At 41.6% G+C, this 13,694-nt stretch overlaps 1 protein-coding gene across 2 annotated transcripts in view; it reads right to left on the bottom strand.

Moving 5' to 3' along the window:
• Positions 1 to 13,694, bottom strand: part of syngr1b (synaptogyrin 1b) — a 32,094-nt gene that overhangs the window by 5,875 nt on the left and 12,525 nt on the right. For both annotated transcript variants that reach the window (XM_006803786.3, XM_006803785.3), the window contains exons 2-3: positions 2,767 to 3,004; positions 69 to 208 (exon numbers count right to left, since the gene is read on the bottom strand). In XM_006803786.3, coding sequence (XP_006803849.1) covers positions 69 to 208; positions 2,767 to 3,004 — 378 coding nt within the window. The remainder of the gene's footprint in view (positions 1 to 68; positions 209 to 2,766; positions 3,005 to 13,694) is intronic.

Genomic DNA, 13,694 nt, shown 5'->3' with positions numbered 1-13,694 from the left:
ATTCAAAGTTTGAGGTTGTCAGTCCCGTCTTTGGTTACAGCACCGCATCAGGCCATTAAGCTCCTTACCCAAGTGAAGATGGAGAAGAAGGAGAAGGTGATGGCTGCTCGGGCAGCGTCCCCTCTCTCCTTAAATTGGTTGTCCTCAGACACCTGCCACTGGTTGGCCAAGAAACAGAAACCCACAAACCACATGAAGGACCAGAATGCTGGAATAAGAAAAAAAAAAAAAACAGAGATTCGGAGTAAAATTACTAAGAAATTCCTCTTGCTTAACTCCAAAATAACAGAATGGAACTCATGTTGCAACTCAATATGAGCAAATTACAATGTTTACAACTGAATTCATCTGTTAAAAGACTAGTTTAAGTATTGGCTTTACAGTACTTACTTGATTAGATTACATCTGCATGGCTGTTTAGTTAGAATATGCACTAACAGCAGGGGAGAATAGGTAGCTGTCTTATAAAAGTGACAAAAACTCAGCCAATCACCACCTTCACCTATAAGGTACTGGTTGATGAATATGTTGTATAACTGTAATTAATCCAAACTAAACGTTCCCACCTGTTTCAACTCTTTTAGCTTAGCTAGGCTAAGTTCCTGCTGCCATTTGTTTAACAAAACAAGAACAGTTTTACTGAAAACTCTCATAAAAAAAGAGATATTTCTCAAATTGTCGAACACATAGTGCAGAAAAACAAAGCTCAGGTAGCACAGCTGGATGACTAAAGCAGGTAATTAAGTCAGCATAAGAATGAAAAGGTGGAGGCAATCAACTGAGAACAGCAATGGCCCCCAAAATGAGCCCTGTGGTATGCAAGATGAGCAGTCAGACAGCAGGATTTACTCATAAAATCAGATATGATTCTTTCCTGCTGGCTGGGGGGAACTGGAAGAGGAGAGAGAAATTAAAAGAGCTGGAGTGTGGAGGCAATGTATAAAGCCTAATTAGAAATACCCAGGGATTATCAGGTTCCCTTATTTCTTCAGTGTGGAAACCATCTCATATTACAACAGATACGGCAAGAGAAATCAGAGAGTAGGTGACGAAAACAGGGAGGGCGAATTCTGTCTGTGACAGGAACTACCTCATTAACCGATCCGACACTTCACTGTCCTGTCATTATATTTGAGTTCATTGCAGTAGCAGTGCAGTGGAGAAGTAGTGGAAGCCACTGTCAGCCAACGCACAACGTCTCACAGACTTGTTAGTGTCAGATGAGTACTTGTCTACTTATTATCCCTGTCACACATCTCTCCTTTTGTTGTAATAACCTAACTGCACGGCATTTTTATACATTACAAAAATCGCTGACAGGTTTTCGTTAGGTAGTTTATTTTGAGCGGCTGGGATAATTTGCACAGAAAAAGGCCTGTTTGGTTCGAGCATCCATGGGAAGTGAATTTAGGTATTTATGAAAGCTGTTTGTAGGAGTCTTAGGCTACGTTCACACTGCAGGTCTTAATGCTTAATTCCGATTTTTTGATCAAATCCGATTTTTTGGTCTGCTCGTTCACACTACAAATAAAATGCGACAGCAAACGCGCTCTAGTGTGAACGCTCAAAGAGGCCCGCATGCGCAAAAGAAGATGTCACACACAACGGGCTCTGTTTAGACCAAACAGTATTGTTTGACTGATGGCCCTTAATATAAAGACTTTGGACTTCACATTTCCCAATTTTTGCTTTAAGTTATTTTGTTATTTACATAATAATGTAGATAACCTAATAATTATCTTAATTGCTGTTTTAGAGGAGCAGTGCTTCAAAGGATAGTTGCAGATTTCTGTCAGAATCTGCAGATTATACAGTACAAATAAAATGTTCACGTTTCTCCAACGTTGTCTTCCCAGCAGTTTCACCGGATGGCCAGGAAGCGTTTGCGATGTCTTCTCCGGCGCTTCTCCGGCGCTAATAATTGGCGTCTGTCTTGTGTCAGTGACGTAAAAGACGGATTTAATGCGACATGACCGTTCAAACAGCAGTCGCTTTCTAAAACATCGGATATGTATCGGATTCAGTACCACATACGAAAGTGACTCAGATCGGATTTGAAAATATCAGATTTGTGCCGTTCACACTGTCATACCATGATCGGATATGGGTCGCATAGGGTCAAAAAAATTGGATTTGTTGCGCTTTCGCCTGCATTGTGAACGTAGCCTTAGTTGATCTCCAGACAAACAGACCGAGAGACTGATTGGCAATCACCTGTTGCTTGGAAGAAATGTGAACTCCATGAACAGTTAGCAAGTGGTTGCTGACGTTTGCTATGCGAAACTGGTTGCAAAGAGGTATACGGTGCAAATACTCTTGTGATTTGCAGATTCCCACAGTCACTGTATTGTAGATGGAAGATGAAGTCTTGTTTGCAAACACTTGCCAACTACTCCCCAAGCAAAACTGTGAAACTGAAAAAAGTGTGGCGCAAACTGGAAATGTTCACGCTCACCTTCAAAGTAAAACTTGCACCTTTTGACTCGTAGAAGTAAGGCGGGATTTTTATGAGTAGTTGGCAATCTGCTACCGACCAATCAATCAAGTTTTTTGGTGCAGCACCGTCTCTGCGGCCGGTATCACCCGGCGACAGACAGCAACCACTCACCAACTTGCATGTGATTGCACATGGTCCCCAAACCAGTCTCTAGGTCTGTGTAACTGAGGCTTTAGCACATCTGAAGGTAAAAATCCAAACTCAAACAAAATACTTCACAACTATAAAGTATTGTAAAGAAATACGGTATGAAAAGACAATGTGTTTACCCGACAACCCGATATCAGCCAGCACAGCTTTCTTGCGGTCTTTGACGCTGCTGATCTGAGGGAAATAGATGTCCAGAGCCAGGAAGCCCACACAGCAAAGAAATGCCATGGAGCCCATAAACACCCCATAATTGCAGGCGTTTTGGTTGCGGTTGAAGATGCAGTACTCCTCCTCTTCTTTGGCCTGGTTGATGTAGCCCTCATTGGCGATGCAGCCGAAGATCACAATGGAGAAGAGCTGGAAAGGAGAGAAGAAGGGATGAAAATGCACGAACAGATATGACTTTCAGGACTGTGGTAGAGTTTACAAGACAGAATTTAATGTCAGCACCTTTAGAACATCTGAACTGAGTCTGTAAAGCAGCTTTGAGGTTTGCTACTGAATTCAGAAGTCAATGTTTCCATATTTTGAGCATTTGGAATGAGTGTCGTCACATTTGCGTCCACCTGGTTGCTCAAAAGTTGAAAGTCGAGTATTCAAATGGTGTCCCACTTCGTACACGTCAAACTTTTCTGGGAACTTCACAAACAGCTACTATGTATGGCTTTTCTTAACCTCTTGTCCACACAGCATTGCCAAAGGCTGGAGCCTATCCCAGATAGCACGAGGTGAGAAGTGTAGTACACCCCGTGTAGTGTCACTAGTTCTTTACAGAGACAACCAACCATTCGTATGTCATTGTTTGTCTTTACCAAGATTGTGTCAATCCTTATAATATTTCCATGCTGCTGACTGAGTGTAAATAGCAAGAGAACCATCAATCTGACTTTCCTGCTCGGGTGTATATTTGTGCTCCAGTGCTGCCTTCTATGTTTGCATGTTTTCTGAGTGTTTCATAAAAGCCATTTCCAGGCCATAAACCTCCTACTTGCTGCAGTAGCGTGGTATATTTAGACTGACTGGGTAATGAAAAAATAGCTTTAGCTTGGTGTTTTCAGCTCATACTGTCACAAAAACCCTGCAGTAGTCATTTATTAAACATTTCTCATGTCTTCTTCAAACAGTTTTGGTCACATGCCTCTTTTTTCTGAGCAGTTGGCATTTTGCTGCATTTCTTTACTGCAATTTAACACAACAGCAACACACAAAAGCAAACTTTCTGGTTGTTCCGCTTAATAAACATACAGGTGATGCTATGCTTGTAATAATGGCTGCATGGTGAGAATCACCTTCTTTGACTTCTAAAACGCATTAAACACAACTGAGCTGCTGCTATTGAGAATGAAACGACAGGAAATAAAAGGAAACCCTTGCGGTAAATCATGAGAGGCTGCACATTATATGAGAATGGGCTCTGTTCTGTCTGGCTTGGTGATGCACAGTACAGTAGCTCCACAGGAGACTGTGGAGCTTAGACTTTCAGTAGATCACCAGAGTGTGTCACCTACAGAAACACTGAGGTACAAGTAATGGGCTAAATGGGAAGACCAACACTGAGGAAGCTGAGATCCTTCACTGTGTGCAGCAAAATGATGGATTTTGTGATTGGCAGCAAACTGGACAGTTTTGAAGATGTAATGGAGAGGAAGACACAGACTATTGAGCTACAGTAGCTCATTGATGGATTGGACCACACAGGTCAACCTTCGCTCTCCACGTGAATCAGTGAGCCTTGGCCGCCCATGACCTTGTTGCTGGTTCACCGCTGTTCCTTCCTTACACCATTTTTGATAAATACTGACCACTGCAGACCAGGAACATCACGCAAGAGCTGCAGTTTGGGAGATCCATCCATCCATTTTCTTTCATCCACTATTTCCTGTACATAATCTTGTACGGCATGCCTGCACATGCTTATTATGGTAACCCAAAACAATAGCATTCATTGCTCCTGCACTGCATCTACTACAAAACATCATTTCAATGTCATTTTGGAGGTATTTGCTACGGGCACTGTAATACTGATCTTCTGTAAAGCTGAACATGCTGGAGAGGATTTATCCTGCCTGCAGTAGTCTGTTAAGGTCGAGGCAGGGACCCTGACAGTGGTAAAATGGAGCCAATGAAAGGACAAGGTTACTGTGATAGCATCTGAGCCCTCTCTCCTTTGTCTTTTCCCTTATTTTCCTCTCTGCGTCTGTCTCGCTTTGCCTCAAGGAGCGCACACACAAAGGGATACAAAATGGAGTCAATAACAGGAGCAGGTTAATAAGATATCATCAAATCCCTGTCTCCTCTTCTCCTTGCTCCTCTTCAGTGCCGTATCACCGAAACAATATTCTCAGGGCAACAAATGCAGTACAAACTGTGTAGCATGCTACTTTTAGTTGCTAACAGCAGATCAGACAACTCCATCCAGCTGACAAACCCTCAGACCATACCTCCCGGGAGCTTTTTCTGTCTGGATAAGAGGCAGAGTGTGTTTATGTTTGTCTGTGTGTGGTCTTTGCTGTGGTGAGTGATGGATTCAGAGGGTATCTCTAAATGTGATCCAGTGTAAAAAGAGAGATAAAAGGCTAGAATTGAACCTCGGGTTGGTGTGTACAGTTTACCCAGCTGTCGTGTCTCTGGGTGTGAGATAAATGACAGCGATACAAAGACTGAATACAAAGCAAAGTGTACCTCCTCTGACAGCCCTGATCCTGAAGGCTAGCTACCGGGCCAGGAGGAGACAGGGATGCCAGTCACGGTGGGATTACGGCACAGTTTTTTCTTCAGCTCCTTCCTTCTTTATCTGCTTTTGAGCCCTTCAGCTTCTCTCTACTGTCCGGTCCACGCTTGGGAAACTGCGATTTCATTTGACATTGAGTTCTTGCTTTCTGACTCTATTAAATTTGACAGACTGGCATTTCTTTTCTCTTTAGATACAATCAGTTAGATTATGTGAAGGACAAAAGTTTAAAATCAAGTCACAATGACTTCATTTTTTTATCTGTGGGCGGTGAAGCTTTAAGCTATAGCGATTGCATGAAATATATTTTCTGAATATATTTTTCTTTTTTGTTTTAGCAACAAACTGCACAGAGTCCCACTGATAAAAAGAACTGCACTTCTAAGTCGTTTGCATATTTGTCAGACTTTACTTACTTTGTTTCAGATAATCAAACAAATGTTAATAATAGACAAAGATAAACCTGTCTGACAATGACAAGCAGGCTATAAGATCTCATAAAGCCACACATCATGCCTCGTGCTTTTTCAATTCAATTCAATTCAATTTTATTTATATAGCACCAAATCACAACAAATGTCGCCTCAAGGCGCTTCATAGATACAGAGAAAAGCCCAACAATCATATGACCCCCTATGAGCAAGCACTTTGGCGACAGTGGGAAGGAAAAACTCCCTTTTAACAGGAAGAAACCTCCGGCAGAACCAGGCTCAGGGAGGGGCGGCCATCTGCTGTGACCAGTTTGTGTGAGAGAAGGAAGACAGGATAAAAGACATGCTGTGGAAGAGAGACAGAGGTTAATAACAGATATGATTCAATACAGAGAGGTCTATTAACACTTTTCTAACATTTTTCTAAAGGAAAGGCTGAGAAACAAAGTCAGTGACATCTGTCGGTCTATAAAGGGTTACAAAGCCATTCCTAAGACTTTGGGACTCCAGCATACCACAGTGAGAACCATTACCCAGCGAGCATAAAGGGAGTAACTTTTATAAATGGCAGGTAATTACAAATGTAACATTTGTATCACCTCATCAAACATCAGCAAACACACACACTGTGTTGCTAGCTTACGATCCAGCTGCCGTATTTCACAGCGAGAGAAAAGAGAGAGAGAGCGCTAACTCCACTCAGAGACGGAGAAAGATAAGAAAGACCGGACAGGAGAGGACGAATGGAGGTTCGATTTAGAGGTAAGGATGCACAGTCGTATTTGATAAACTGTAAAGTTAAAGCTTACATGTAAGTCCTCGTGTTTTTGAATGTGGCATTATGTTTCTTCATATTGTGAAACATGCTGCAAATCAATCTGAGACAGAATAACTGTGTTATTTAAAGGTTGTGTGAAAGGACTCTGCAGCATACTGTCAGAGGATGGAAATCTGCCAGGGCAACTCGTGAAACATCTGCTGACATCTCGTTGAAATCAGTTTTGTAAATTTGCAAAGAGCAGCAGATCAGCTGATCACAGCGTGCACGTCAAGAAAATCTAGCGGAGCTCTCAATAGAAATTTAGATTCTTTTCCTCATGTTGAGCCATTACATCTGATTTTAGGGTTCCCCCACCTGCTGAATCCCACTTTAACCCCTTCCCTACATGTTTTCCTGTTTAGAGGCAAAGTCACCCCTCTACAAGGCAGAAAATAAAGCAATTTTTTTTTATTTTGCTTCTTTTTCTTTGCTCATGTTCTTCTTATGATTCAAGAGTACCTTTATTAGAAATGAAATTTAGACTGAAATTAAACTTGTATTTCAAACTACTAATATTATTTTACTATAACAATATCATAACACAAGGTCCAGTTAGCTTTGCACAAAAATAGCTGCTAGAAACGTCCTCCAAAAAGCTACTTTTTACTGTCTTGCTTTGAGTATGTGGCATTAACGACAGACCCGACCACAGGCTTGTGCTTTTCAGCATCACTTTATTAACACTTTCACGGTTGCTCACTTTCACCAACACACGGCTGCAGCTCTACAGCTGCCGCCACACACATCACCAACAACAATACTGCAGGACCCAGTGCAGACTTTAAGCCGGCGAGGCGGGATTGAGGATGGTGCGTCCGCCTCCCACAGACCCACCACAGAAGACCACGCCCAGCCACAGAGTACAGAGCTGATAATTTTTCACTTTTACTCGAGTAAAAAAGTTGAATCGGTACTTCAACTTGTACCAGAATATTTTTTGACACAGGTACCTGTACTTCTACTTGAGGACAAAATGTCTATACTTGTGCCACCTCTGCATGTCAGTGATGCGGCTCTGAACTGTGATGGTGTTAACACAGTTAATAGTCTCAGTCAGGTCATATCAAAAGACAAAACAATTGAATCCATGTCCATGAATATGACCATGTACATGTTCATGAGTTATGTTTTTAAATAATGGTTTCATTCCTTCACAGATCGTGCAGGATTGTATTTCGATGTTTAATAAGCATTTAAGTGGACGGCACAGCAGATTGTCTGGGACAATGACCTGGGTTTATTAAAAATATCTGTCATGGTTTCATCACATATTTCTATTTTTTGTTCAACAGCAGCTTGTATCAAAAAAAAATGTTCCCCGCCTCTGACAAAAAGCCTGAATCCCCAGAATAATGGCCACCGTCTCTTTTACCTACAGTGTTATAGTTTGACAGACTGGTGATGAGCTTATGAGCAATCACCTACCTGAATAAATGGAGAGTACGCACTTAAAACTGACCTTCCCTGGCTGTATTACTTATACTAATAAGCATTAATAAAAGTGATTCAGCAGACTATGTTAAGATAAACAGAGTAACACTCATTCATTTTGTTCTACACAGCAACAAAAGCCAAACTCTTATTTCCATTTTAAAGCTCCAGCACAGAGAGAAAGCTGGCATTTAAATCTGCGTCTTGATGGCAAACTCTAACAGTTTGTTACTGAGCATGTGCAACCTTTCTGTTTCCTCGCTCCTCCCTCGGTCCACTTTATGCCACTCTGGATTCTGGCCCATGCCATGCACTCCTCTTTCTGATTAAAGGATGTATGGGGGGAGGGCAGTAGCACCTCAAACACCTCAATCCCATCATTCATCTACCTGCAGTTTTAGTTGTTGTCATGATGAAGAACTAAAGGAGGAGATGGTGGGATTGTGAAGGGGATAAGCAAAGAGAAGCATCGGGGGTAGAAGGGGCATGGAGGCGGTGCTATTTTTAGACCGGCTGCATCATTGCTCCCTCCCCCTCGTCTTTTCCCATCTCCCCTCGTTACTGGCCCTGCCTATGCCCACAAGCATTCTTCGGGAAAAAGGAGCACGCTCCGACACACATACTCATGCATATACAGCTCAAATGGACGCACAGTTTGTCCACTGCTTCACAGGGCCAGCTTAATGATTCAGGTCAGAAAATGCACACACACAAGCATTGCAACACAAACGCACAGGCATAAGGCCAATCCCATAATGTGGGATATTGTCAGAGCAATAATAACTTTATTTGCTCACTTAGTCTCTTTCCTCTTATAAAAACACGCTGCATGTATTTATTTATTTATTTAATCTCCATGTGGCACAATGGATTTGTGGCGCCGGGTTTAAAGCTAAAGAAAAAGTGGCATATTTGCACGTGCAATAAAAACAAGACGCGGTGTCCAAAATTATTTCTGATGATTTCTAAAAAGGCCAAAAACTGCAGGATTCACAACACTTCTGTGTTTCTCTCTTACCTTCATCGCCAAAACCAGCACAGTAACTGTTCAAAATGTGTCTGTTTGGAGAAGCGTGAGGATCATTTACACCCTAAATGCACAGACACACCACCTGGTCTAACTCCCAGCCTGACACATAAACTCAACTCTTCTGAGTCCTCGGTGATATTTGTGAAGTACAAACGTGCACACTCTTCTTCTTCTTTTATCTTTTAAAGAGATAAGCGCAGTGTCGCTAACACGCTTACCTGCGGGGTCACCGCTTCTTTTATATAGTAAAGGAAACTTTAAAGTTAACCAAAACGATTCTTTTGAATCTTTTAAATCAATCTACTTGACTTTTATACACTGATTTGAAGATGCTTTTAAAGCACTAGTCACCAGAACAGCTTATAAGATTCGATGATTTTGTCCCACATGAAGGAATTTACACTTCCTCCACCATTTTCTCCATAACAGAAGCCTTCCAGCCTCCCATTCAGGAATCTTTAACTGTCACGTCTCCTCCTTCTGATTAACATACAGGCAATATTACAATGTCTCTGGTTCACCCCTCACCTTCTGTTGACTCAATCCTGTCACATTGCGAGCATGACTGGATTCCACAGTAATCTATGAACAGTGTTGGGGAGTAACGGAATACATGTACCGCCGCTACGTATTTAAAATACAAAATATGAGTAACTGTATTCCGTTACAGTTACCGTTTAAAAAGGTGGTATTTAGAATACAGTTACTTTGTTGAAGTAAATGGATTACACGGCGGTGCTTCCCTGTTTCATATTGTGGCGGGTCAGGACTGTTTGGGTTTTGTTTGACAGCTACGTTCTGTTGTTCCAGGCGGCAGCGTTACGGTTGCCATGGTTACAGGGTGACGCTCTCTCTCTGTGTTTCCTGGGTGAGAGAGGCTTTATTTGTTGTTGTTGTGCTAAGCTAATAGGCAGAATGCTACAGGTATAGCGCTAAAGAATGTAGCATCATAGGCAGTGTAGTCCGTGCTTTGGCTACGAGCCCGACACCAAACCAATGTATTAGCCAGAGGTCCCTTTACTACGGTTCGGAGCCGCGGACCTTCAGTAACAGTAATAAATCACAGCAATAGTACATTCATGTAGTTGTAAACAGCATGATAATATATTAAGTAATCCAAAGTATTCAGAATACGTTACTCTCATTGAGTAACGTAACGGAATACGTCACAGAATACATTTTGGGGCATGTATTCTGTAATCTGTAATGGAATACATTTTAAAAGTAACCTTCCCAACACTGTCTATGAAGCATGTACAGCTGTGGCCCCTAACTTTTTTTATTTGAATACAGAAGGGAGTCTGAGTATCTGTAACAGGGACAAAAGTACCTGCAGGGCCACAAGTTTTTAGTGATGTGACACACTTTGGATTTGAAATGCTCGGAGAATCTGCACTGGGAAATAAACTCATCACCAGGGACTCGCCTGCACTCTTCTTTTCTTCTTTCTTTTCCAGCTACAGCTTTAAAGACACAAACACTGAATGCACAAACGCTACTCCTTGAAATACGGATTGGACTCGGCGTGACCTGGTTCACTAAGAAGGAAAACACGCACCGTCTTCAGGATCACAATTATATTTGGTATCACATGGCAGGGGGCAGATTGAATTACAAAGCTTTTCTCTCCTGCTTGCAGCGAAAGTCCGACGAAGCTTGTGTAACGATTCGAGCTTGATCCTTTATATGCACAGCTAGTGTATGTTGAAAGGTGTAAAGTGCAGTCTGTTTACTAGGAGTGTCCCACAAAGATACATACACACACATTATAGGAATAAAAACACAAAAACACCCTTAAAAATGCACAAAAAAATGTGAACTGCACCTAAACATTTCCCGAGAGCTTCGAAACCATAACCAGTGAATAGTGTGACATGGTTTCATATGTGACTTGACTTCTTTGGGTGTGTGTGTGCGTGTGTGCCTGGGTAAGGTGAAGGTACCCCACCCTGCTTAATCTGTAGAGAGATCACAAGGCTTCTGAATGTGGTGAAAGCAGGCACTGTGAAGAATCCCACGTGCTGTCTCTGGTCTTGTGACCATCAGAGGGTCCCTCACAAATTGCCCTTTAACGATGCTGATTACAAGATGTGTGTGTGTGTGTGTGTGTGTGTGTGTGCTTCTGAAACTTTGTGCATTTGTGCGTGAAAGCATGTGCTTCCTGAGAATCTCCCTTTGAAATTGCTGCTGTGTCTCTCCATTCAGACCTTCTTTAGAGCTTTAAGCAGATATTCTGATATTTGAGAAATGCACGTGATTGCAACAATGAAACACACTTACACACAAACCAGCACCCATATCAGCTGCTACCTAGGCCTAAATCACATCGGTTCAATCGATCTGCTTGTGAATGATTTAAAGCTGCTGTTGTGCTGGCTGAAAGGCATTTTGCATCCATTGTTGAGAACCAGACAATTGAGCCGGGCCTCATGTCACCCGGCTATTCACTGTACCTCACAAAATCCTGTACTAGAAGTAGCCATGCACACACAAATGCACAGACCGTGAGTTAGCAATGCCTTTTCATAATAATAGCGTGCCCACATTTAAGGAACAAATCCTGTGAAAGTTATCACCTTTGTTGAATCACTCATTCGCTGATTTGAACTTATTTTAGAAATATTTTTACAATTCACACATGTAAAGTTGTAAATTACCACATTTCTATCTATTTTTAAATATAACCAAGTAGTTTAGATGCCTTCAAATCACCAAAAACGAGTAAAACATGAAAGCAAAACGTAAAAGCAAAAACCACAGGACATGAAACTCGGTCTCTTGGTTCTGTTTTGGGTAAAATACTCCTTTTTTAAACGTTTGGATCTGTATGATGTCACAGAGAGGAGGATTTTAGCAAAGTTGGCTTAAAGGGGGAAAATTAGATGTATTTTCTTCAGTAAGTGTTTTGTGATTATAAACATATTTTAAAAATACAGGTTCAGAAACAGCTAATAATAATAAGCTAATCAGCTATGTAGTGTATCAGTGGAGCTTATGCTAAGTAGCCATGTGAAGCCATGTGGTGGTTGCCCATCTGGTAAAAGATAACACTTTTATAGAAAAATTCAAGAGTGAATGGGAAGGTCATGATAATATCTGAACATATTATCTTTTGTTCAGGATCCAGCCTTGATCAAATATTTATGCCTGTAGTAAAAATTACATTTTTAAAGGAAAAATATTAAGGATATTAAGGATAATTGTTTACAAGGGATTCTCAGTCAGCCTGAACACAATTCATGTTAATTAATGATGAATGGCTATGAGCACACTGTGTTGCAAATAAGCACAGGCTATGAGCACGTGTTCTCTGTGGAAACTGTATTAGATGAAGGCGAGGCAGCACAAAAACATGGCTATGTTATGATGCAGAAGCCATGAGAAACCTGGCAGAGAGGCCTGGCTGGGGTCTTGGAGGTCTGAGAGGTTGTTCTGCAGATAAATCCTAAGAGCTCAGGTGGAGCTCCAACATCTAAGCCTGAGCAATCTGGTGCTAATGGTTACTGCTGTTCTGCTACAGTATGTGCATACGTGTGCACACTGCAGCCATTTTTCCCCCTGCATGCTGCAGGCAGTAAATCCGTCCATCAATTTTTATTAACCACTCATCCAGTTCAGGGTTGCATGATGGGCTGGAGCCTTTCCCAGCTGTCACAGGGCCAATGCCATTGAAAATAAGTTGTGAAAAGTCAATTTTAAGATTAAGGCTGCGCAAACATAACAGTTGTTGTTGTAAGCGCACCATCCAAGAACACACCAACTAGGGCAGGGCGATATGGCCAAAAATATTTATCACGATATACATTTGAAAATTTGCGATAACGATATAACTGACCATGTAATTGACACTAGACAAAATACTTTACAACTCCACAACTTTATTAGTGCAAAAACCCCATCAATGTATTTTCACTTAAACAAGCAGCCGGTTTTTCTGTGCATTAAAGTTATATAAAAATTTAACTGTGCAAATGCAAATTCCTTGCTGACAGTTTAACCAAAAGGCATTTCCAGTGGAAATTGGCCGACATATCCTGATCATAACCATGTATAATATCCACAAAACTTGAAAAGAGGTTATACACACACAATACGGTAATATTATGTTGAAGCACAGTACGTATCACTCCGCGAGGCTCCTGCCTACAATAGCTGTAATGCTCCGACAATCCATCAAGCGGTGCGGGTTCGTAGCTTCGTACTAAAACATTTTTTGACAGATTTTTGAGCGCCGTGTAGCACATAAAATCGGTTCAAGGTCAGTAAACACAACCAGAATTCATACATAAGGCGCCCCGGATTATAAGGGGCACTGTCAATTTTCAGAAAATCAAAGGATTGATTTTAAGTGTGCCGAATTTACTGAAAAACACGGCCCGCTTGCATGCTCTACCAAAAATAGTGCTTTGGTGTGTATCTGACAGATGAAAGCCAAACCAGTTCCACACCACTGAAGTTGCAGCATTTTTACAAACCAATTCTGCTTCATCTGTTTCATTCAACAATCCACTTTCGCCCTTCTCATTCTCTACTGCGCCGCCATGCTTTTTCCACCATGTGCGTATGAAAACAAAGGCACTGCTCATGCGCGTTTTACCCATATT

This window comes from Neolamprologus brichardi, chromosome 6 (assembly GCF_056152115.1).
Source record: "Neolamprologus brichardi isolate AB-2024 chromosome 6, ASM5615211v1, whole genome shotgun sequence".
NCBI lineage: Eukaryota > Metazoa > Chordata > Actinopteri > Cichliformes > Cichlidae > Neolamprologus > Neolamprologus brichardi.
This window is presented reverse-complemented; position numbering and strand designations above follow the sequence as displayed.